At 49.0% G+C, this 23,506-nt stretch overlaps 1 protein-coding gene across 5 annotated transcripts in view; it reads right to left on the bottom strand.

Moving 5' to 3' along the window:
* The window catches only part of Kirrel3 (kirre like nephrin family adhesion molecule 3), a 551,931-nt gene that overhangs the window by 70,307 nt on the left and 458,118 nt on the right, over positions 1–23,506 (bottom strand). For all 5 annotated transcript variants that reach the window (XM_041657584.1, XM_041657585.1, XM_041657586.1 and 2 more), the window contains 2 exons: positions 23,357–23,506; positions 17,297–17,446 (listed from right to left, as the gene is read on the bottom strand). In XM_041657584.1, the coding sequence (XP_041513518.1) occupies positions 17,297–17,446; positions 23,357–23,506 (300 nt within the window). The remainder of the gene's footprint in view (positions 1–17,296; positions 17,447–23,356) is intronic.

Here is a 23,506-nt window from a genome sequence, read left to right as displayed (position 1 = left end):
CTTAACCTGGTGACATGCATGCATCTTGCAGGAGAGGTGAGCCGTGGTGAGGGGTGGGAAGGGACGAGAAGGTCACATTCTGCTAAAGAGAGCAGGCATTACATGATGGCTGCCAAACAGGCAAAGGGGCCTACCCCTGCCATGCCTTTGCAAGAGAAATCAGAGATCTGAATTTTCATACAAAAGCTCCAGAATCGTAAATACTGGCAATAATTGAAAAAACAAAAACAAAAAACAAAAACAAACTAAAAACCAAAAAGCCCGGTGGCACTCCAGGAGCTAACCAGTCCCTCTGAGCTTGCTCTCTGGCCTGCTAGTTGCCAGCTGTGGCTCATGAAGCTGGGGCCAGCCAATTCAAACAGCTCCCGCTTACTCTGAAAGTGAGGCTATAAGTAGGTGACCCAGCTGCAAACCTCTGCTGCCCAGTCCAGGATACGCCTGATAACCACCTCCCTTGGCCTGCGTGTCTATGGGAAAGACAGAGTCCTAGAACATTCAGTCTGAGTCTGGGGCTGTCTTGACGTCCCCCTTCTCTCCCCCTGGCAGGTTGAGATGTGTGCAGTCAGGAGGAGTCGTTGCCTCTAGGTGGGCACACCTTGGAGGGAAAGTAATTCAATTAAGCCCTTGGTTCCCAGTGAGTGTTCAAACTGACTCCCCCAGAGAACCGTTTTCTGTTATGGATTTTTAAGACCAGCGGTTGGAGGATCACTCTCCCTTTTTTTCCTTTTTGGTGTGGTGTCTCTAGTCACTAAGTAAGTGGGAAATAAAGAATTTGTGAGAAAACAGAACACAGTCAAGAGGTAAACTGTGGGCTTAAAGGCTCCTAAGAGACGGGCGCAGGGTTGGAAATGTTCCTGGCCTGTCACTGTGCTCTGCTGAGTGCAGCTTCCTGAAACCCCATTTCTCACCTCAGAGAGGTGATGCTGCAAACCGATTTCCCTCCAATGCATTTCATTGGCGCGGAAGCCAAACAGGCTGTTGCGTTCTAGCAATAACATCAACATTTCACTCACCTTCGCCTTAATTATTTTTCTGTCTTGCCAATGGAAGCTGTTTAATAAGATTTATAGGCAGCGAGGCGGTGGGGTGAGCGTGTGTACAGCTTAGATAATCGGCCTAGCTAAACCACCCCCCCCCATTGGCATCACCAGTATAAATACGCGAACTAAAAGCTCTACGACACTTAAGTAATAATAATGTCAACATCTCACCTGCTTCCCCTTTAATTATTTTTCTCCCTTGTTCTTGCCACCTGAATCTGTTTAGATAAGATTGCCATGTAGATAATAACCAAAGACTGTCATTCTCATAGGCAGATAAACCACTGCTTCGCTAAACCGTTAAGCTCAAAGGGAGCGGGGCTGGTGACAGGCCTGCTCTTAGATCTCCTGGGAGAGGGTGGGGTTTGGGGCCAGTGGCTCCCGGAGGGACCAGAGGCAACGGAAGAGGAGGACACAGCTGTGCAGGTGGCATGAACACTGAGGTGGGATCCTGGCCTGGGAGGCAGGCGGGCGCTAGAAGCTGGAGGAAGAGCAGGTTGGTGCACCTGCTTTCACGGCACCCAAGGAGGGGCACATGGTCTCATTGGTCTAGGCCAGTGCTTTCTGTCTTCCCAACACTGTGACACAAGTTCCTCATGTTGAGGTGACCCCACAACCATAAAATTATTTTCATTGCTACTTCATAACCATAATTTTGCTAACGCTATGAATCATACTTAACTATTTTTAGAGATAGAGGCTTGCCAAAGGAGTTTCGATCTGTGGGTTGAGAACTGCTTGCATAGGTTGAGGAGTTCTGGTTGTGCGTCCCATGAAGTATTTTCCCTCCACGGTGTGCACAGCACTTGAGTAAATCTGGCTTTATGTCTGCTCAGCTAGGTGGTTGTGGAGGCAGCTACTCAAGCTACCACACTTTCCCCAAACTGTGGAGGTGGGCTGCTGTGGGCCAGATGTCCGTGGAGCCCCTGAACCCCAACTCATATGATATAATTCTTCTGACCAAGTACTAAGGAGACCCGACCCTTGAAAAAATATTTACAAATGAGACATTTGGCAAGAAATTCAAGCCAGATGACGTCATAAGAGTAGTACTCTCCTAATGGCGTTAGTATCCCTAGTAAAAGAAAAGGGAATCCCTGTCTGTGGGAACGTCCCCAGAAAGGACCCCAAACAAGTGACCCTGCTGCTGGTGCTCAGTTCTTAGTATGAAGAGCAATTTCAGAACTGTGTAGAATAGATAATTAAGCCACTCACCCCGTGGTGTTTGTTATAGCAGCCTGGACTGACCATCAAACTGGTCTAGATTCTAGATCAATCTAGAATAATCATTCTTAAACTTTAGAGGGGAGAAAATGTTGAGTCTGTCTTAGAAATGCTTGCAAGCATTCTGAATTTTGCATCCCATTTTATGGAGCTTAAAGGCCCATGGCAGAAATTTTGGCAATTAGTTAGGTTCCTTGCCTTTAATATCAGCTCAGTTCTCTCCACCCTTACTGCCATACTGATCTCTGTGATGGTAGCAGACTCCCCATAGGTCTCCTTCTCTTGTCCCCTTACAGACCTCAACCCAGTAGGGGGGAAACTTTTATATGCCAGATCCTGTTGCTCCTCTGCTAAGAACCTTTCCAGGACTCTGCTTTTCTCAAGGAGGGATCTAACTTCCTGTGGATCCACGGTCCCATAGAGTAATCTGAACTGACCAAATCAGTTCATGATGAAAGCCTTCTCATAAAGACAGTCCTGGATTTAGATTAGCTTTACTGATGAATTCTAGCAACTTGAATACTTCACAGAACATTCCAGGAAATAGAAAAAGGAATCGTTGCAACTCATTCTACAAGACCAGTAAGTACCCAAATTCTAAAGACAGGTAAATTTGGAGTGTTGAGGGAGGGAGGAAGAGGACATGAGGGACATGGATGGTTGAGTTGGGGGAAGGGCAGAGAGAGAGAGCAAAAAAAAGATATCTTGATAGAAGGAGCCATTATGTGGTTAGTGAGAAACCTGGCACTGTGGGAATTCCCAGAAATCCACCAGAATGACCCCAGCTAAGACTCTATGCAATAATGCAGAGGGTACCTGAACTGACCTTCCCCTGTAATCAGACTGATGAACACCTTAATTGTCATCACAGACCCTTCATCCAGCAGCTGATGGAAGCAGATGCAGAGATCCACAGCTAAGCACTGGACCAACTTCCAGAGTCCAGCGGAGAGAGGAAGGAGTGATAATATGAGCAAAAGGGGAAACCCACCGAAACAGCTGACCCAAGCTAGTGGGAGCTCACTGACTCCAGACTGACAGCTGGGAGAGCTGCATGTGACTGAACTAGGTCCTCTTAATGTGAGTGACAGTTGTGTGACTTGAGCAGTTTGTGGGGCCACTGGCATGGAATCAGTAGTTATCCCTAGTGCATGAACTGGCTTTTTGGAGCCCATTCCCTATGGAGGGATACCTTGTTCAGCCTAGATACAGGAGGGAGGGCCTTGATCCTGCCTCAGTGTGATGTGACAGACTGTGTTGACTCCCCATGGGAGCCCTTACTTTCTCTGAGAAGTGGATGGGGTGGAGGGAAGATGGGGGAGTGGGAGGAGGGAAGGGAGGGGAAACTGGGATTGATATGTAAAGTAAAACGAGACTTTTTTTAAAAAAAAAGAAAAGGGAACTAGGGGATGTTGTACATGATGAATATAGACAAAAAGCACTCAACAAAGTGTTAGCAAATTTGCTGCAGCAACGTAAAAAAATACCACACACCGTGACCAAACAGGATGCCTTAATCCTGAGACTTTAAGGGTTGTTGGATAGTTGAAATCCAATTAATAGAACATATTAATAGAATAAGGACTGAACCCTACACGATCATGTTAAGAAAGCAGAAAAGCATGTCACGAGATCTGACACTATTTGAGATAAAGAGGCTCAACAGAGTAGTCAGCGCAAAGTTATAATTTGATAAGACAAGTAAGTTCTGGTGCTGTGTTACACAGTAGGGTGACAGTGATTAGCAATAGCATCATGTGCATTTTAAGATAGCTAGACCAGAAAGACCAAGTAGTCTCACCACCAAGACATTCTGAATATTTGAGGTGGTAGATATGCTAATTATCTTGGTTTGATCGCTGTATCACATGCGGATGTTTTGAAGTGTAACGTCGTACCCCATGAACATGCACCGCTTTGTATGTCAGTTAAAAATGAAATAAGAAGCCATCTCGACAAAGTAGGGACATATGGGTACTTCAACCCGATTCCCAGCGTGGATGGCAACCGTTCAGCTGGCGTGAAATAGCGTGGTGAGATGCTTCCCTCTAATCCTGGAAACTGAGCTAGAGTGTGTTTTTAACCGCTTGTGCTCAACCTTGGACTGGAAGTTGCATCTGGTACAAAAGGCTGCAGAACGGGAAAGAACTAAACAGTCTTGTGTGCAGACAAAATGATTCTGTATCCTGAAAATCATATAGCATACAGAAAAAAAAACCCAATTAGATCAGAAAAAAAGTAGTTAGCGAGGTTATGGGATCCAAACGTTTACAGACGGTCCTTGGCTCACGGTTTGATGACTCAACGAATGACTGCTTTTCACTTTATGAAGGTGTGAAAGCATCATGCATCCAGGGCAAACCGCATTTGGAGCTGCCTTTTCCTGGGCTGGCTAGTGTGGTCCCTCGCTCTCAGAGGCTGGGCAGAGAGCCACAGTTTCCAAGCAGCCTCATGTTGATGGAGGTAAGCCACCTTTACTCTGCAACGCACCATGCGGCTAAGTGAGGATGAGTGGCAGCTCCGGCATCGTAAATGCACGTTTAGCAGATGGAGGAATTGATTGACATGTGGCTCCCCCCCACCCCGTACTAATGCGATTGTATTTCTATATACTAGCAATGACCGATTTGAAAATGAGATTAAAAAAATAATTCAAAAATGCCGAAAACAAATTCCTAACAGAATAGTTAGGAATATGTTTGACAAAAGACTTTCTTGGATATCAAAATCCATGGATGCTCATGTCCATTACATGAAATGATGCGATATTCATATATATCCTACGGACATCCTCCTGTGTCCTGCGTATCCTCTCTCTATCACTCATGATGCTGGATACAATTGAAATGCCATTTGGATACCTATTACACTGTATTATTTAGGGAATAATGACAAGAAAAAAAAGCCCTATATATATAGATGCAATAATTTCAGATACTTTTGTGGATAGGGAACTCTGAGAGGCAGAAGCTGGCTATATTTTCTTTCCTCTCTGGCTACAATTGACCCATCTGTAAAATGGGTTTTCTCCAATATCCTTGTGACTGTGTGGGAGAAAGAGAGCAGAGGGTATGAGAAGTGGTTTGTTTGGGTTAGAGCAGAGCCTGCTCCTCTGGGGGGAAGGTACGTGACCCTCACTTTTCTTTCTGAGCTCCATCACCAGAGCCATCACCTGGGTGATCTCTTAACCTTTCCTGACATAATTACATATGGAAAGTTCTTCTCTTATATGAGTATTCATCTTGATGGTGAGTGTTTTGTGAGTCAGTCTTCTCAGGTTGCAGGGCTCAGCTGCTCGTTATTGTGAGAAGTGGGAGGCTCTATGCATTTCCCTGGCCTGTGAACCAGTCTCCTGGGAAAACCTGCTCCAGCCACATAGACGGGACAGTGGTCAAACCTTGCATGATGGGGTAAGAGATAGGAAAGCAGCTATGAGCGAGCACGATGGAGGTTGGATATGGTAGGTCACCTGGCTTCCAAGGTGGCTTAAGGGACAAGGTGTGACAGGAAGGGATTTCTGGAACCGTTAGTGAACTGTCCAGGACAAAACTCTGGCTCTGTGGACTCTGAGATGCCTTGAGGGTTCTAACAGGCTTCTACAGTTCCCAGAGGCCAGATGGAGACCCGCCCACCATCCGTGATTATATGTGGGAGGCAGGGAGCTGACTTGGAGTACAATCTGAAAAGGATCCGTTCAGATTCTGGCTCTTTTAACTTTCTTATGTGAGCTTGGACATGGTAACGGGCCTCTCTGGTGACCTGGACCCACCTGATAGAGTTGGCAAGAGGGTATGGGAATGCTCACGTGTGGACTAATAAATAGGGCCCTGGCAGGCACACAGAGCAACTAACTAGAGTTGTCTTTTTCTTCTCCAATTAGAAGCAGCTGATACACTGCCATATCTGTGGACAGATGATGTGCCCAGTGGCAGATTCCTTAAGTCTGCTACCATTAGATTCAGGACTGGAGGTCTGAAGCTAGGTCCCATCCCTGTCCTTATCGGTAATCTGGTCTGCTGACCAGAACTTGTTGGGGAATGCCAATGTCTTAAACATGGGTATATTAGCTCTGACAAAGCTGCTTCTCTTGCTCTGAGATGTTGCCATGTTCTGCACCATCCTGGCCCCTACTTTTTCTTCTGCGAGCCTTGACTCACCTCGTTAAGACTGTACCAAGTCTCACCTTGCCTTTCACCTAGGTGAAAAGGCCTCCTGCTCCTTATTAAACCACATACGTGATGCTGTCCAAGCTTGGATTCATGTGGAATTCCTCTGGGGAGATGGTTGTGTTTCACTGCTATTGCCTGGACTTTTGGATGCTCTTGGATGCCAAGCTGTTTTTGCAGCTGGTTTGTATGGCATGAGGTTGACATTAGGTAGGTCATATGAGGCCCTACCTCCCCTTTTATCAGGCTTTATTCTCTGGTTCCTATCATGACTTTCCCACGGCGCACCAAGATTTTGTCGACAGGTTTTCAGGCTGCACAGGGTTTGATTGTTATCCAGTGACCTCTACTGTCTGTGACTCCCCCTTGTGACAAGGTCACGGCCCTGGAGGTAGCGCCGTGTCTCTGCATTTTCACCGACTTTTGATCTAGGCTAATATTCCATCTAGAGTGCTAGCGCTCTCTCTAGAGCCATGGCACACCATGTTGTGGAGACACTGGTTGGAAGGGAACATCTCGGCATGATCCTAGGACTTCTCTGTATTGTCCCCTCCCGCAGGACACCCCCTTAACTCCTGGAGCTCCATCCCACAATCAGATTCTCACAACTGTGGATAAATTAATGTCATCCCTCTAGAAACAGGCACGTGGGAAGCGCAGTGTCTGCTTGGATACTCCGAGAGACAGAGTGCTTACCACTTCACTGCATTCAGGCTCTCAGTTTTAATTGCTAAGATAAAACACATCCTGCCCGGCCTGGTTCCACTCTTGAGCTCTGTGAAATAAATCTATTTTCCTTCTTCAAATATTTGAGGGGAAGCTTCCTTTCCTCAAGTTTTTTCTGTAGCAACTTAAACTTCCCTACTTTTCCCCCCCATTTTTCCATATGTGTTTGCATGTGTGTGGGCACACATGTGTATAGGTATATGGACATGTGGGTGCGTATACATATGGAGGCCTGAGGTTGATGCTGGCAATTATTCTAGATCCCTCTCTGCTTTTCAACTATATTCAATGAGGCAGGGTCTCTCAAACAATCCCAGAGCTCACGGATATAGCTAGTTTTACCAGTCAACTTGCTGTGGGGGATCCCCCACCTCTACTTTCTGAAGCTGGAATTACAGGTGGGACGCCACTCTCACTCAGCATTTACACAGATTCTGGGGGTGAGACCTCTGGTCCTCACCCATGCACAGCAAGTGTGTAGCCACCAGCCCCTCCCCCTCTTCTTTTAATTGTGCACACAGCATATACCTTATGCCCGTAAATGCCCAGACCAAGGATTAAGTCTGTGTCTATCAGGACGTTGTGCTCACATACTGACCCTCAGTGCTCTCTGTGGCTGTTCTTATGTGTCTACTCTCAAAGTGATGACAATCCTTCTGCTGTCCTTAGGTCAGTGTAAAAAGTGGAAGGTTGGAGATGGAGGGACATGTGAGGGTCATCTGTGTCTGCTAAGTATTTGCAGTAGTGGTGGTAGTGTGTATGTGTGTGTGCACACACCCATGCCTTCTTCAGGAACTGCAGTGATTCCTGGGAAGACCATAAAGGCATAATAGACACCCACATGCTTATGGCTGGACCAGTTGAAGCAACACAGTAACAGAGCAGTGGCCCTCCCCACTCCAGAAGCAGCAGGACATCTTTTAGTTAAAAAAAATTATGCATGAGTGTTTTGCTTGTATGAATGCTTGTGAATTGTGTGTGAGCTTAGTGTCTGTAGAGACCAGAGAGGGTTCCACCTCTCCTGGAACTGGAGTTACACAGGGTTGTAAGCTGTGTAACTTACAATGGAGGTTTTGGTAACTGAGCCTGGGTCCTCTGCAAGAACAGGTGTTCTTAACCATTGAGCTGTCTCTCCACATGGTATTCTTTTCTTTCTTTCTTTTTTTTTTTAAAGATTTTATTTATTTATTATGTATACAACAGTCTGCCTCCATGTATGCCTGCAGGCCAGACGAGGGTGCCAGATCTTATTACAGATGGTTGTGAGCCACCATGTGGTTGCTGGGAATTGAACTCAGGTCCTCTGGAAGAACAGTCAGTGCTCTTAACCACTGAGCCATCTCTCCAGCCCATGGCATGGTATTCTTTTGGCCTAAAATGAATCACTGGAGACTGGAGAGTTGGCTCAGTTGGTAAGGTGTCCTCTGTAGGCTTGAGGACCTGAGATCGATCTCTGGCAATAATATAAACAGCTGGGCTTGCACATCAGTAACCCCAGCTCCGGGGTAAGAGGATGCGTCCCTGGAAACTCATGGTTAGCCGGCCTGAATAAGCTGGTGAGTACATACAAGTTCACATGCACACCTGCTTACCCCTTCAAAAAAAAAATACAGAAACTCTATCACTGAACCTCGCCTCTGTGTGTTCTGGCCTGGTGTGTAGTAGTGCACCCCCTCTCAGGCTTGGGACCCTGCCCACTTCCCCAGGACCCCTCTCACCTTGTCTATGACCTCTATGAGTCTGCTCATAGAGTGCGGTGTGTGGATGTGTGACTTCGCCTCTAAGCCTTTCCTAAGCCCCACCCTCCCTCAGCCCACTGGCTGCTGGGGGAAGGCTTCTGTTCAGCGGCGTTTTCCTTTCTCATTTCATGCTGTAATGGGGATTCATTGCCAGTTTTAAATCCATAATTTGCCATGAAAGCCTCATCTCGGGCCTGGACTGAGGTCAGAGCAGAGCAATGATGAGCTATTTTTAGCTCTTAAAGGGCTCCCTGTCCAACTCAGTCTCTCTAGACTAACCCTGGGCTGGCTCAGACGGAGTTTCGGGATTGACACTGGGGATGCCGGGACAGGAAAGGCAGATCATTCATGGGTGACCTGGTCTCCCTGCTCTACTCCTGGCTGCGGTGACTCTTTCTCTGCATTTCCCTTGTCATTGGTGGCATCGATAGAGACGAGGACTCAAGCTGATGAAAAAACGCTCTAACTGCCCCTTTCTTCTCTGGGGCTGGCGAGGGGTACCAGCTGATACCTCTGCCTGTTTTCTGAGCAACTGATTTCTTTGATCAACTGTCTCCTGCTTTTCTAGGTGGATGTTAATGATTTCACCACACTCTCACTGCCTGCGCACAGGTGCAGGTGTGTCCCCTTGTGACTGTGTGTATGGTTATGGGTGCATACGCAAGATTTCTTTCAAATGGCCGGTAGTTATCTGGACATCCGGAACAAAGAGTCTAGCAGGGTGGGTACCAAGGCGGAGGTAGATCTCTTGTTTGTATTGCATGAAGCTTGGAAGCAACCCAGGCCACAGGAACCAGTCCCGTGAATAGTAAAGTGGACCATGTTTTTATGTAGGCAGTTGACCCTGAAGGTTGAGGGAAAGGGGCCTGTGTTGCACAGAGAAGCCATGAAGCTGCTGGTCTCAGACTGAATCCAGACACCAGAGGATTTGGTCCTGGTTTTTGCAGATCTCTGGGGTGTGACACTTGCTGAGTAGGTGAGCGCGCTCAGCCTGGCTCAGGGTCACGCTTGACTAAAACAGCGGAAGGACACATTATCCTTGCTCTTAGAAGCAAGGGAAGAGGGACTCAGGGAACAATGGCCTTTGTGTGGACCCAAAGCCATGAGTGGTCATGGGAAAATCACAGGTAAACGGTGGGATGGATTTCCACTTCACCTTTCCAGCTCCTGCTTTTACCAGGGAGAAGGTTGTCAGAGCGGCTGCTAAACACTACAGTCCCATGTTTCATGCTGGGCAGTGGCAGGGCGGGGGGCAGCAGTGTGTGATTTTTGAGTCATAGTCTGGGCCCCCCTCTCTTATGTGGACCTGGAGAGTTGCCACTGCTCTGGGCATGGTGGCATCACTCTTTAGGACTACATGGGGAATGACCTGGTGGTTCTCAGTTCCCTGGAGATGGGGATGGGAACACTGCGGGTGGGTGGGAAGTACTAAGGCTTGTGGGAGCTCAGAGCAGGTATTTGAGTGTCTTGTGAGTTCAGCGGATCCTGACTGAGCTCCTAAGAATCTTTCTACCTTCCTGTGTCCTGGTTTTGAAGGTTCAAAAAGCCGAGGAGAGGTCCATTGGGATGTCATCTCCAGCTTTATAAATAGTGAACCCTGCACAGGTAGTGTCAAGCTTCTAGGCCATTTGGGAACGAAGTACAGGCCTGATATTGACTTCCAAGTTCTTGAAGAAGAGCTTGCCTGCCTCTGCAGTCTGCCCTGTGTGTGGGCAGGGAATGGAAGCCTCATGTTTGCCTCAACCCCTGGTGGTTCCCTAGGCCTCCTGGAGCCTGGGACATGACTGAGTCCCCCACTTCCTTTTTCACTCATCTCCTTGATAGATGGCCTAGTTTGGAAAGCACCCCATGTCCAAAGAAGCTGAAATGAGGGACATCTCATAGTGAAGGAGACTATAGAGTGAACCAACTCTGCAGATCAGCTCTAACCCAGGAGCTCCCTCATCTCCCTTGGCCCACATTGACTGTGGTGCAGATACCCAGGGTGGAATGGAACTCAACTATAGATCTCAATGATCGTTGCCCCCAGCTCTTAAGCCTGAGACTTTGAGTTCACTTTGTCACCTGAGGGATGGGCAAGAAGACTAGCAAAGAAGGGTGTGTGTAATGGCCAAAGAAAGGGAGTGGAGGTGACACTGAGGGTGGTCTGGACACCACCCGGGGTGGCACACGAGAGGGAAGGACCTGGTGTCATGTGGAAGGTGTAGGAGATGCATGCAGACTAGCTGAGTCTGGCTGCCATATGGAACTTTGGGAGATAAGGATGTTTTTCTCGCTCTCCTCTCCCATCGCTGGCTTGTTTGCTCCCTATTTGGGGCGTGATTGAGGGTAATGAATGTGGCAGGAAATAGGCACACAGCCCAAATGAGATACAGCACCTAGGACCAGGCCACAGCTCAGCTAAACAGGCCTAATAAGGAGATAAAGAATCAATTCTGCTTGTCTTCTGTGCATGTGCCTGGGTGGGGCCTCTGGGAATCTAGCTTCCTGCCTGCTGTCTCTTGTGAACAAGTGTCCCCAGGCCAGAAGCTGGTACTCTGGGAAGGATGGCTACTGTCTGGTGATTCTGGGCACTGAACAGTAATAGCGGCGACAGAACCGGCTAATGTAATAACAGCCATATGCTGTTAAGTCTTGCTGTGTACCAGGCGCTATTTTGAGATGTGCTTGCATATGTTCTTTCGTTGGATCATTTTGTCACCACGGAGGCACTATGGTTCTGTCTCCCACTTTATACGCAGACAGAGGAAGTTGAGTAACGTGATCAGGTTATACCGCTGGTGAAGGAGCACAGCCAGGTTCTATGTGCAGGCAATCTGGCTTCCAGAGTTTGGGCTCCAAACCACGGGAGGCTATATAGTGCCTCTATAAATAATACCCAACATTCTACACACCACAATGTCACCCACCCCATGCCATATATTGCTCAACACTATACCGCACAACACCATATGACATAATGTCATATAACACCACATGGCAGAAGACCATATCATATAACACCATGCCGCCCTATACCATATAACCCTCACGTGTGCTTAGCACTGCTATCTGCTTGTACTGTCTTTCCTCTAGTTGCTTTAATGGCCACAGTGAACATTCATTGAGCACCTAGTGTGTACTCCCAGCCAGGCCAGGCATGAAGATTGCTAGATGCTCCTGACTGACTCTGTGGGGGAAGCAGATAGAAAATATGGTGTCATGGAGCCTACAGATGTCAGAAGGAATAATACTCAGGCTATTGTATGTAGCCTTTGGGAAAGTCTTCCTAGAGGAGGTGATGCCTAAAGTGTATCTTGTCAGATATGCAGGAGTTAGCTGACGGAAGATTCAAACAGGGCTGTTGGAAGGGCGGAGGCAGGCTCAGAGTCACCTCGGAACAGGGGTTATGCACCATGCACAGGGTGGTTATGCTGGAGAGAAGGAAGAAGGCATATCAGGGACCTTGTGGGCCATGGCTGGGATTCTAGGTTCTGTTTTATAGAGATAAATTCTCCTCTATGTCTCCAAAATGCTTCTACATACTTGCCATTTTATGTTAAGGAGCTCATTTGTCCTAGCGGGTACCTAAACTCAGAGCCATCCAGAAGCTAGCACTCTTAAGCACCATATCAGCTCTGCGTCCATGATTGGACATGCTCAGGATATTCACAGCTCCTCTCTGTACCCATCTGCAGTTTGGGAGTTGAGAACTGGGAGCTCGGGATGACTAATCTTCATTGCCAACTTGACTGCGCTTAGAGCCACCTAGGAGTCACACCTCCGGGCATGTGTGTGAGAGTATTTCCAGACAGGATTAGTGGAGAAGGAAGGACCCCGCCCAAATGTGGGTGACACCATCCATGGGATGGGGGACCAGACAATCAAAGGAACAAAGGAGCCGAGCATCAGCATTCATGTGTCCCACAGTGGAACAAGGAAAGTGGTTGGTGACGCTCATACCTTGGACTGAACTGTTCCCAACTGCCACGCCTCATCCCCTTGAGCCCTAGTCTAAAACAAAACCTCCCCAACGTAAGTTTCTTCTGTCTGTGATCTCTGTCACAGCAGCAAGGGGCGTAATGACTACAGAGTTGCTGCCCATTCTTTGGGAGAAAGTTAAGGAGCATATCTGTTTGCCCTGTATCAGGGCTTGGCATCGCTGTAAAAGATGCCTGCTTTATTTGAACAGACTTAGTTGCCATCTTAAATAATTCATTAGGAAATCTAATTTCTAATGGGAGACTCCAAGACAACAGAGTCAATATTAGGCTGGGCCAGGAAGAAGAGGACATGGGAAGAACAGCTGGGGCAAAGTCCCTTTAATAACTGATCTGACATCCAAGCCCTTCTTCTCTCTTGTTCCTCCTTTCCCAGCTCTATGCTTCCTTTCCCATGGCTTCTATTACCATGGAACATTCTACTGACACAGTTTACTCGCTGAGTCTGATCGTCATTTGCCAGATGTTTTTGTACCCTGCCACACGCAAGCTTCGCCAGGCTAGGGAAGGCTTTATGTTCCACTTACTGAGGAATCTTGAACATCTAGAAAGGCATCCAGAAAAAATTTCTTGACCCAATCTGCAGCCTCCACTTCCCCTTTGGCTCCTCCCAGTCTTTACTACCCGAGTCTTCCGGCATTTGGGAAGATCAAGTGAAATGATGCCTTACAGACCCTGAGCTATTGCGTGAGGTCAGAGCAGGGGTGCCGTCATGCATACCTGTGCTATTGCTTTAAAATGGATGGAGCATCACACAATTTTTGTCAGATGGTGCTCTGTTTCCTCACAGAGGGTTCCTCCTTCTCCTCCACAGCTCTGCTCACACGTGTGTATGTGTGTGTGGCCTTGTAATGTCCGTCTAAGCTGAGCTGTTGCAGAGATGGCTACAAGTGTCTGAAAACGGGGTACCTAGAGAAGCCTGGCAAGACTTAGTGAGGTGCTGTGTCCCAGCTTCAAGGTGGCTGTTGTCTAAGCCATCCAGATCGGTTACTTTCTCAGCCTCAGGCATCACTCGAATCTCAGCTCCGGTGGGGAATGGCCCATTTTCCTAAAATAGTTGATGTGGCATATTGGACTTCTGGCTGGAAAGAAGGCCTTTTGGGAGCTGAATTCTTAGACATCATGTGTTCAGCCATCACTTCACGTTCTGCACACCAAGAAACCGGGGCCCAGAGAGGTTGAGTAACGGTGTCAGGGTCACACAGCTGACTTTTTAAGTCTGAGGGCATTTCCTCCATAGGTGGCAAGACTTCCTGAGTTGACATGCGTGTGGAAACAGGTTGAGTCAAACATAGCCCTTGGCAGCTGGCTGGATTTCTGAGGGAACTCAAGCTGACCACCACCAGGGTTGTAGCTTCCTTGTCTGGGGTGCTTGGCCTCATAGACTCAGTTCATTCCCCACCTCCTCCTCATTCTCTGGCTTTTGCCTCCTCTGCCTCCCAGGGTAGTGAAAACTCTACTCAGAGCTGCTTCTTGTCTGATTGCTTCTGAGTGCTGGAAACACAACACTAATTAATGTGTCTGTGACTCTAGGCTTGGCTGCTGGGCTGGTCCCCATGCCCTCCCCGGAGCCAGGCAGACTTGGAGAGCTGGCCCCCCAGCTTCTTTGAGCGTGCTGCTGGCAGACGCATATTCTAACGGAGCACATCTGCTGGCTATATAATCTCTCGTATTTGCCCTCCTCACTTGGCGCTTTGACGGGAGACCTCCCGGGGCCTGCCTGTGCTCCAGCCAGAGTGTTTGCTTTGCGATTTTGCCGGAATACCATCTGATTCTGCCCTCACATCTTCCGCAGGTTCTAATCAAGCTCTTACTTTATTTAATTAAAAATCTATCTCAGGCAAATACAGAGTAAATTAGGAAACTCTCCTATTCCTGGAACACAGGGAAGGCCGCCCTCCTCAGGGAACTGGCCCAGACACTTTCCTGGGCTGAGATGTCACAGCAGAGCAGGTGGAGGGGCTCTGTGGGTCGGGAAGGCTATAATAACCTTAAGAATCCTCAATAGCCATTGCATCTGTCTCATCCTGAGACCAGGACCCTTTCCAGTGACCATTTTGACTTTAGGTTAGGGGCAGTATGAGGGGATGTACATCTGTAGAGTCTTAGCCAGACGGAATCCTGCTGGCCTAGAGGCAATCTACAAGACTGGGAGAGGCCCTGAGACTCCCTGGGGTGGGGAAGTGGGGATTCTTCACCCTTGGAAAACAGCTGAGGCCAGGAATGTGGAGCCTCAAAGCATCAAGGAGGCCTACAGGCAGAGCCTGGCAGCCTTTTCTGGCCCAAATCCAGTTTGCTTAGGAGAATGGCCTATGTAGGAGATGCCAGCTAGAGCTTCCTTTCTGTCTGCAGGAATAGTCTCAGAGTCTCGTTAGGGCCTTTGTAACTGGTCACCCTTCCGGTTGACCTCCAGGCTTGAATAAACACCTCACCCACACAAACCCAGCCCTGTGCCCCAGGCACAATGCCAGGCCAAGGCCATGACAGATGCAGAGAGAGAGAGAAGAGTGGATGTCTTTTAGAGGTGACCTCCAAAACAAATTTGGGCCTGTTTAGGTTGAATTCTGAGGCCCTGCCCTGAGAAGCCTGGCTTTTAACCAGGTGGACAGATGACATCCTGCTGGCGTTTGAGACCAGAAGCCTGGGCAAAGAGCGCTGGTCAGGAGCTGGAACTGTGGAATCGATTTTAAATGTTAATCAAGCTGTGTGACCTCCTGGGCATGCCTTTGCCTCTCTGAGTCTCTCCATGAGCGTATCAGTAAAGCACATGGAATAATCTGGAATTTCAATACTTTGTTGATGAACTGAGATAGCAGGGAACAAGGAGGCTTGACTGGTGAGTCGTCTGTACTCTGAGGACAAGGTGGTGTCCTGTTTTAGCTCCTGCATGCAAGCCTTCAGAGGAATGGATAGTGCTTAGGTCTTCTCTTTCTAGCGTTTTCTGGCAGCCCCATGGAGGGGTGTGAGGGGGCAGGGGAAGGCCTCTTGAACACAGGGATTGAACGGTCTCTGAAGGTGAACATCCTACAGCTTCACTCGGCAGATGTGTTCTGCCCAAATCGGGAAACATACATGGTCCCCAGCTTTCCCCCAACCCTACAATTGTGGACCCCTTCTCAATTTAGCCGCATCTCAACGGGGGGAAAGAAAACAGCTACTGCTCTCTAAAGTGTCCTTGTCTGTCCTCTAACACACACCCTGCCTGGCCGCGGCCCCCAGGCCATCTATTCCACAGAAGGTTTCTTTCCCGCCCCTTTTGGGCCAGGCTGGGTTGAGGTGGGTGAGTAGGCCGAGCTGCTATCTGGTCCTCTGTGGTCTGTCTGCTGCTGCACTTGGAATCCTGCACCCCTCGTGTTCAGCTGTGTAGATCTGACGGTACCCTGACACACTCTTAAATATTTCGTCTCAGAGCGTGAGCAGTGTCCCAGCTGCTGACCCTGTCGTCGGAGCTCCATAGCAGCTGCCAGCAGGCTGCCAAGGCCAGGCCGGGGCTTCCCTCTCTTGCCGGCTCAGGGTTCATCTACATGTGCCTGGAGATCAGAGATGAAACCTTATGGGGCTGGGGAGGTGGAACCAAGAGTTCCGGCAGGGGGATGCTGGTCTAGGCCTTTTGCTTCTCTGAGCCTCAGTTTATCGCCTGCAATAACAATCCCTGATCCAGTCTGGAGGAGCTCTGAGAGCTGCTGGGAGCCGCTTTGCAGCTGTGAATGAGCATCACTTATGTGTGAACTTTTTCCCCACAGTTCCCTTTTCTGGAAGACCTGGCCAGAGGAAGGAGGTGACAGGGCCGAGCTCTTAAAACTGGGAAGCTCAAGGAGCCACTGAGCAAATCCCCACATCTTCAGACAGGTCTGTCCCAGTGAGGGCTGTCCCGGGGACATTTGAAACAAAGACCAAGGGGGAAAATGGTTAGAATAAGGCCCCGAGGTGAAATCTCATTGGGATGACCTGAAAGAACTGGGATTGGGTCTTTGGTGATTCATGAAGTCATGGAGGACCAAACCCGAGGCTTCTTCTTCAGAGAGGTCAGGGCATGCAGAGCTTTTCTGGCCCCTTTGGTGGTCGGCCTTGGAAGAAAGGCCACTCATACCGTGTACGCTCTCTTCTGAGCTTGCATTGCTGCTACGGGCCTGGCCTTATTTACAAAGCTGAGCACCCAGGATCCTCAACTGCTCGCCAGTGTGCAGCCAAACACGCTGGGTGGGACAGTGACAGGGGGTGGCAATATGATTTCCCAAGGAGGGGGTCTTTTTTAATCCCCCTTCGATGGGAAGAAAGAGGAGAGGGCAGGAGCGGGGAGGACCAGACGGGACGATAGCCAATGGAGAGCGTCCCTCCTCTAGCTTTGTCAGAAGGACCCCGCCAGTAGCCGAGCCCTTGGTGTTTCCTTGAGTCCTTATGTTTGTGCGCAGGTGACTTACCCAGGACTGTGAGGCGTGCGGGGCGGGACCGGATGGCAGCTTGGATGGCCTGGCACTCGTACACGGCGTCATCCTGCAGCTCGGCCCGCAGGATCTTCAGGTGATGCTCTCCTGACAGGTGGTTCCCCACCACCAGGTACTGGGGGTAACCTGGGGAGAAAAAAGCAGGAAGTATGAGAGATCGAGGTAGTCCCGTGGCTGATTACTGGGGCCTATTCGGAGGAAACTCTCTTGGAAAAGGAAATGCGCATCTAGTGAGTGGTGGCTCGGGCAGAGGTCTTCCTGTCAGAGTTCCTCCCTTCTGTGGAAGAAAGATCTTTCTGGAAGGTGGGCTAGGGGTCTGATATCTGGCCTGGGCAGAGCTGACCTCAGGTGGCCTTCTGGTGACATATACACAGGACACTTTATTATATGACAAGACTTCCTCTGAGCAGCTCCCTGCTGCTTCTTTACCCAGCTTACTGGACCGCCCAGCCCCAACACACAAGCCTTTATTTCTTTATTTTTTTTTAATTCATTTCTTTCTCTCCTTAATTGTTTGTTTCTTCACATGTGTGTGGACACAGACATGCCACCCACACAGAGGTCAGGGGACAACTTGTGGCAGTCAGTTCTTTCTCTCTATCATGTTGGTCCCAAGGATTGAACTCAGGTCATCAGGCAGAGCCGAGCCATTTCATTGGCTCTCTGCTTGTATAGCTCAGTGTTCTATCAGAGCCCCGCCCCCCACCTCTTACTGAGCCTCTTACTTCATGGATGACTCCCGTGTTTCCTTTTGTTCATCTGTGCATTGCTGAGTTATCTCATGGGCTGAAATGACTGGGCTTCCAGAGGGAAAAGAGAGCAGTCGCGCTTCCCTCTCTAGCTCAGGGGGAGCTCGCGTGGTGGGGTGGGCACGGGTGGCAGAGGCACAGCCGTGGGAGCCCTCTGGCACGCGATCAGGCCTTTAATCTCAGTGTGTGTCAAGGAGCACAAAAGCAGTAGTTTCCCAGGATGGTGGTGTGCGTGCGTGTGTGTGTGTGTGTGTGTGTGCGCGCGCGTGTGTCTGTGGGTGTGATGCTAGTTCTAAACTCTAAGGAAAACGGGAGAAGCCAGTGTTGGATGCAAAAGTATAGGGCATGTTGGATAGGCAGACCTGGATATGGGGTAATGCTCTGGGAAGTGCTGTCTGTATTCAGTGGAGTTTGCTAAAGGGGATACTAAGGGGGAAGGGGAGAAGGGGGCAGAGGGGGAGGGGAAGGGAGGAGAGGGAGAGAGAGACTGATTCTGAAATTCACCAAGTGCACCAAGCAAGAGAGAAAGGGAATGAAAAAAAAAGGGAGAGATTTACTTGGAAAGGATCAAGGGGAGAAGTTTGGTCCCCAAGAAGCAGAGGATATGGCCGTGCAGCCTCATCCTTCAGTCATAACGCACTGTGCACCTTGAATCATGGCTGTCCATTTCTGAGCATTCCTACCTCCCATCCCTAAGCCCCAGGGCCTGATTAAGCACTTAGGAAGCACTCAGGACACTTAGGAATTTGGGGCCTCAGTATAGACACACTGGTGATGAATAATAGATTAAATAAAAGTTTGAAGATGCTGAATCATTCAGCAGTTGTTGCGGCCAGCCGGCTGACTGAATACAAACATTGGCTACAGCCACAGCCATAGACTGGGGCTTGCCCTTTCTGGGGTCTTGGGCTAGAAGCCTCTTATCCTGTCGGCTATTATCCTTCTAACCCCTCACCTGACTTCTGCTTTTCTCACATCCTTTGCTCCATGGGATTCTATTGACTCTGCCCATCTCTCCTTAGAGACCACTCGGGATAACCTAAGGGTGGTTGAGAGATGGGGCAGGGCTCTCTGGGGGTGCCTATTCCTGGACAGTGGGGGCGTGGGTAGCCACGGTCTCCCCAAATACCAACCAACAGGTTCTGTGAGCTCTTGTACAACTGAGACCATCCTCATCATGACACGGGAGGACCCTGATCTCCGCAGCTGATCAGGGCCGGCCAGAAATGCTGCCCAGGGTCAGCTGCACCAAAGGAGGGCACTGTTCACCTCTCACTCACTTTCCTGCCTTCTGATGGGCAAAGGCAGTAAGCCCAGGCAGGTGAAGCTGGCTTTCCGACTGCTGCTGGCCTCTGTGCTGCTGGCCACCCTGCCCTCCAGCCTCCCCTCCACCCCCTGCTGTTCTGCAATTAGGTCTGTCCCCTGCAGGCATGTTGGATGGAAGAGGTGTCTTTTTTGTTGATGTTGCTGCTGTTGTCTGGCAAGCCATCAGCAGCAGGATTGCACTCTCGCTAGCTGTGGAAAACATCGGTGATGGGTTTGTTTGTATTTGCCTAATTAGACAGCTAGAGCCGCGATGCTATCTCAAGGATTGGCAGCATCTTTGGAAAACACACACAGGAGTAGAGCTTCTGAGGAATTTTCTAGCCTTTTCCACGGGATCAGAGGTTCAGAGTGTCTAGCTTCTAGTCACGTTGTGTAGGTTCAAACTCCAGTTTATCTCTTCCTCGCTCTCTCCCCCTGGCACTTCAGCTCTGTGTCTCAGCTTCCTTGCTGGTAAGTTGAGCACAATGCTGGTCTCTCATGGGTGAAGATTAAAACGGGGTAGTCTATGTAAAGTGCCTCCTGCATACTGAGTATTCGACATAGGAGCCCACTCTGTAGCTAAGGCTGGCTTTGAACTGATGTCAAGTCTATACGAACCTCCCCAAATTTACAGGGGTCAGCTACCAACATCCACTCCTATCTTCTATACCCGCTAATTTGAATACAAGTTGAGGAGCCTGCTGGGCTCAGGGAGTAAAGTCTTACAGTGCAAGAATGAGGATCTGAGTTCAGCTCCTCAGCAGCCCACAAACTGGGCATGACTGGATTAGAGGAAAGGGGCAGAGAACAACAGATCCCAGGGCCTTACTGTCCAGCCAGCCCCGCCCACTGGTGAGCCCCAGGCTCAGTGATAGAACCTGTCTCAAAAACTAGGTAGAGACTGACTGAAGAAGACACCCATTATTGATCTCTGACTTCTATATGCACACATGTGGTGGTTTAAATGAAAATGACCCCCATAGGCTCCTAGGGAGTGGCACTTTCAGGAGGTGTGGCCTTGTTGGAGTGGGTGAGGCTTTTTTTTTCTTTTTTTTTGAAGAAATGTGTCACTAGGAGTAGGCTTTGAGGTTTCAAATGCTCAAGTCAGGGCCAGTGTTACCCTTTCTTCCTGCCGACTGAAGATCTGGATGTAGAACTCTGAGCTACTTTTCCAGCGCCGTGTCTGTCTGTGTTCTACTCTGCTTCCCACCATGATGATAATGGATTAGCCTCTGAACTGTAAGTCAGCCCCAATTAAATACTTTCTTTTATAAGAATTACCATGGACATGGTGTCTCTTCTTAGCAAAAAAAAAAAAAAACCACAAGACAATGTGCATGGGCACACTCACCTGCACACACATGCATACATATGCCTCTCTCTCTCTCTCTCTCTCTCTCTCTCTCTCTCTCTCTCTCTCTCACGCATGCGCACACACACACACACATGCATACATATGCCTCTCTCTCTCTCTCTCTCTCTCTCTCACGCACGTGCACGCACGCACACACATGCATACATATGCCTCTCTCTCTCTCTCACATACACACACACACGCACGCACGTACGCACACACACACACATGCATACATATGCCTCTCTCTCTCTCTCACACACACATACATGCATACATATGCCTCTCTCTCTCTCTCTCTCACACACACACACATGCATACATATGCCTCTCTCTCTCTCTCTCTCTCTCTCACACACACACACACACATGCATACATATGCCTCTCTCTCTCTCTCACACACACACACACACATGCATACATATGCCTCTCTCTCTCTCTCACGCACGCACGCACACACACACATGCATACATATGCCCCTCTCTCTCTCTCTCTCTCTCTCTCTCTCACTCTCTCTCTCTCTCTCTCTCTCTCTCTCACACACACACACACACCCTCATTCGCTGTGGAAAAAGTGCCAATGTCAGGGAGTTAGAGTTGGGGCGTTCATCTTGGAAGGGAACAGATAGGGTTTCATGGACTGAGATCAGTAACATAATTAAATCATTTTTTTTTCCTCAACCGTTACTGTTTACTTTTCAAATAAAGTGGGGCAGGGTGGAATCTTTTTCTCCCTGTGGACAATCATGGATTCATAAGGCATCTGAGAAGTACCGATCTTCCCAGGAGAAAAATGTTCTGTCTGCTCCTGAGAACGTGTTGACAAATATTCTCTTTCTAGCGTCTCATTCTTAGTGGCCAGAAAGACACTGCGGTGTCAGCGAGAGACTCATGTCTAGTGCACTTAGGAAGGTGACATGAAACAGAGGAGGATGGAGCTACAGCAGCAGGAAGTCCTGACTGGCCCTCCATTTCCCTGCCTTATGCACTCAGCAGATCTTGCTGAATTCAGTTGTATTCTGTTCTGTCCCTACTGACCAGGCAAGCAAGCAGTGTTTATGGAGCCCGTGAGAACCTATCATTATTGTCAGGATAACGTTTGTGGATAGATGATTAAATACAGGGCAGATATTTCTCAGGAGCCTGAGCTTGTGGCCTCTGCAGGAGAGAGTCCAGGGCCTGTCTTCCTTAGTGACTGGGTCAGGCTGGAGAGGCAGCCAGCCCAGACTTGTCCTTAGCACCCACAGGCCCAGATCCTGGATCCTAGAGAGCGAGGTGTGGAGCTTCAGATCAGAGATGCAATTATCTATGCCTTGATAATCACTTTATAATCTGTCCCTAGTGACCTTCATTTGGCCACTGACCTGATAAGACACTGCCCCTGGCCAAAGGCCGATGATATCATTAACCAGAAAGCCCAGACTGTCCCCCTCATCAGTCATGGTGTTGGTCCAGGCTCAGAGCTGCCCAGGGCATAAGCAATTCTCATTTGGGAAGGTCATAGCGTCCCCTCATATCTCTAGGGTACCGGAGCTGAGCATCTCTGAAGTTGGCCAGTTCCCATAACACTTAAACTTTATGGCAACACAGTATATTTTGGAGATATTCTCCGGTATTTTATCTATGCTCAGCTGGGCTGCAGCATCAGGCCCCGGGACTACTATTGACCATTGCTATAATGTTTCAATATACATGTTTGGCAAGACATAATTCACATTTTAAAATATTAATTTCCCAGTGTTTCTGAGTGCACTTTGATTTTTATTTTTCTGCAGCTGTACAGCATGAACGAGGCGAAGCTACTTACCATTCAAATGTGCATTTCTCATACATCCTCCATCCCCAGCCATTCCCAGATGGCCGGGGAGTGACACTCAGATCTGTCCTTCTGCACGTCATGCACTTCAGCCCAGCAGTCAGCCCCTTTCTTACCCATCCCAGGACAGAATAATGACGGAACAGGCAAGAGACATGAGGATGTCTGCAGTCTCTATGCCCTGGGGAAAGTGGGGGTTGGCAAGGTGTTTGGATGAGATTCTGAGGTAGCCATGCAAAAGAGTTACCAAATGACATGGCCTGGCACCAACAGCAGAGCTGACATGCCAGTCAGCAGCAGCTGGAGGAGGCCCCCATCGTGCAGCTTGCCTGGGTGGCTGAGCAAGGCTGGCAGTTAGTGTAAACCCTTCCTGTCTTTTTTTCCCCATCATGAGATGAATCTTAGGAGAAACAGGCGTTCTTCTGAGTTTTCAGTTCATTGGCTGTCTCCTTGGGTGGGAAGCTAGACCATGTCTTGATAAATGAGGATTTATATCGGGCCAACAAACAGGAGCACTTATTGTTTGGAAATCAGACTTCACGGGAATCACGTTGATTTTAGAACGGATGCTGTGCTAGGTTTAGAACTGCCCAGAAGAGTGAGGATCAGTACTCATAGCCAGAGCCCCTTAGACTCCTAGGGATCTCTGTCCAGACCTCACCCGTCTGGAAAGTTGAAGAGCTGGCTGGGACTTGGAACCATTAATGACATTGGAGATGGAATACGGGAGTTCCATAGTGGTGAAGATGGGGTGAGGCAGTGTAGGCGCTGGGCCGTTGTGTATGAGTGGGAGAGTCTAGAAGTACTCACTTGAGAGATCTCTTCCTACACCAAGAGCCAAGCCGTCCTTAATCCACAGGACGAAGCCATCGTATTCTGGGATGGCACACAGCAGCGTCACTGGCTGTCCTGACACCACCACTTGGTCCTGGGGCTGTTGGCTGAAGGAGTAGACTTGGC

This window comes from Microtus oregoni, unplaced genomic scaffold (assembly GCF_018167655.1).
Source record: "Microtus oregoni isolate MIOR12 unplaced genomic scaffold, Mior012 000008F_ref0000371, whole genome shotgun sequence".
NCBI classification, from domain to species: domain Eukaryota; kingdom Metazoa; phylum Chordata; class Mammalia; order Rodentia; family Cricetidae; genus Microtus; species Microtus oregoni.
The sequence above is the reverse complement of the archived record's forward strand: the minus strand, read 5'-3'. Positions and strand labels throughout refer to the sequence as shown.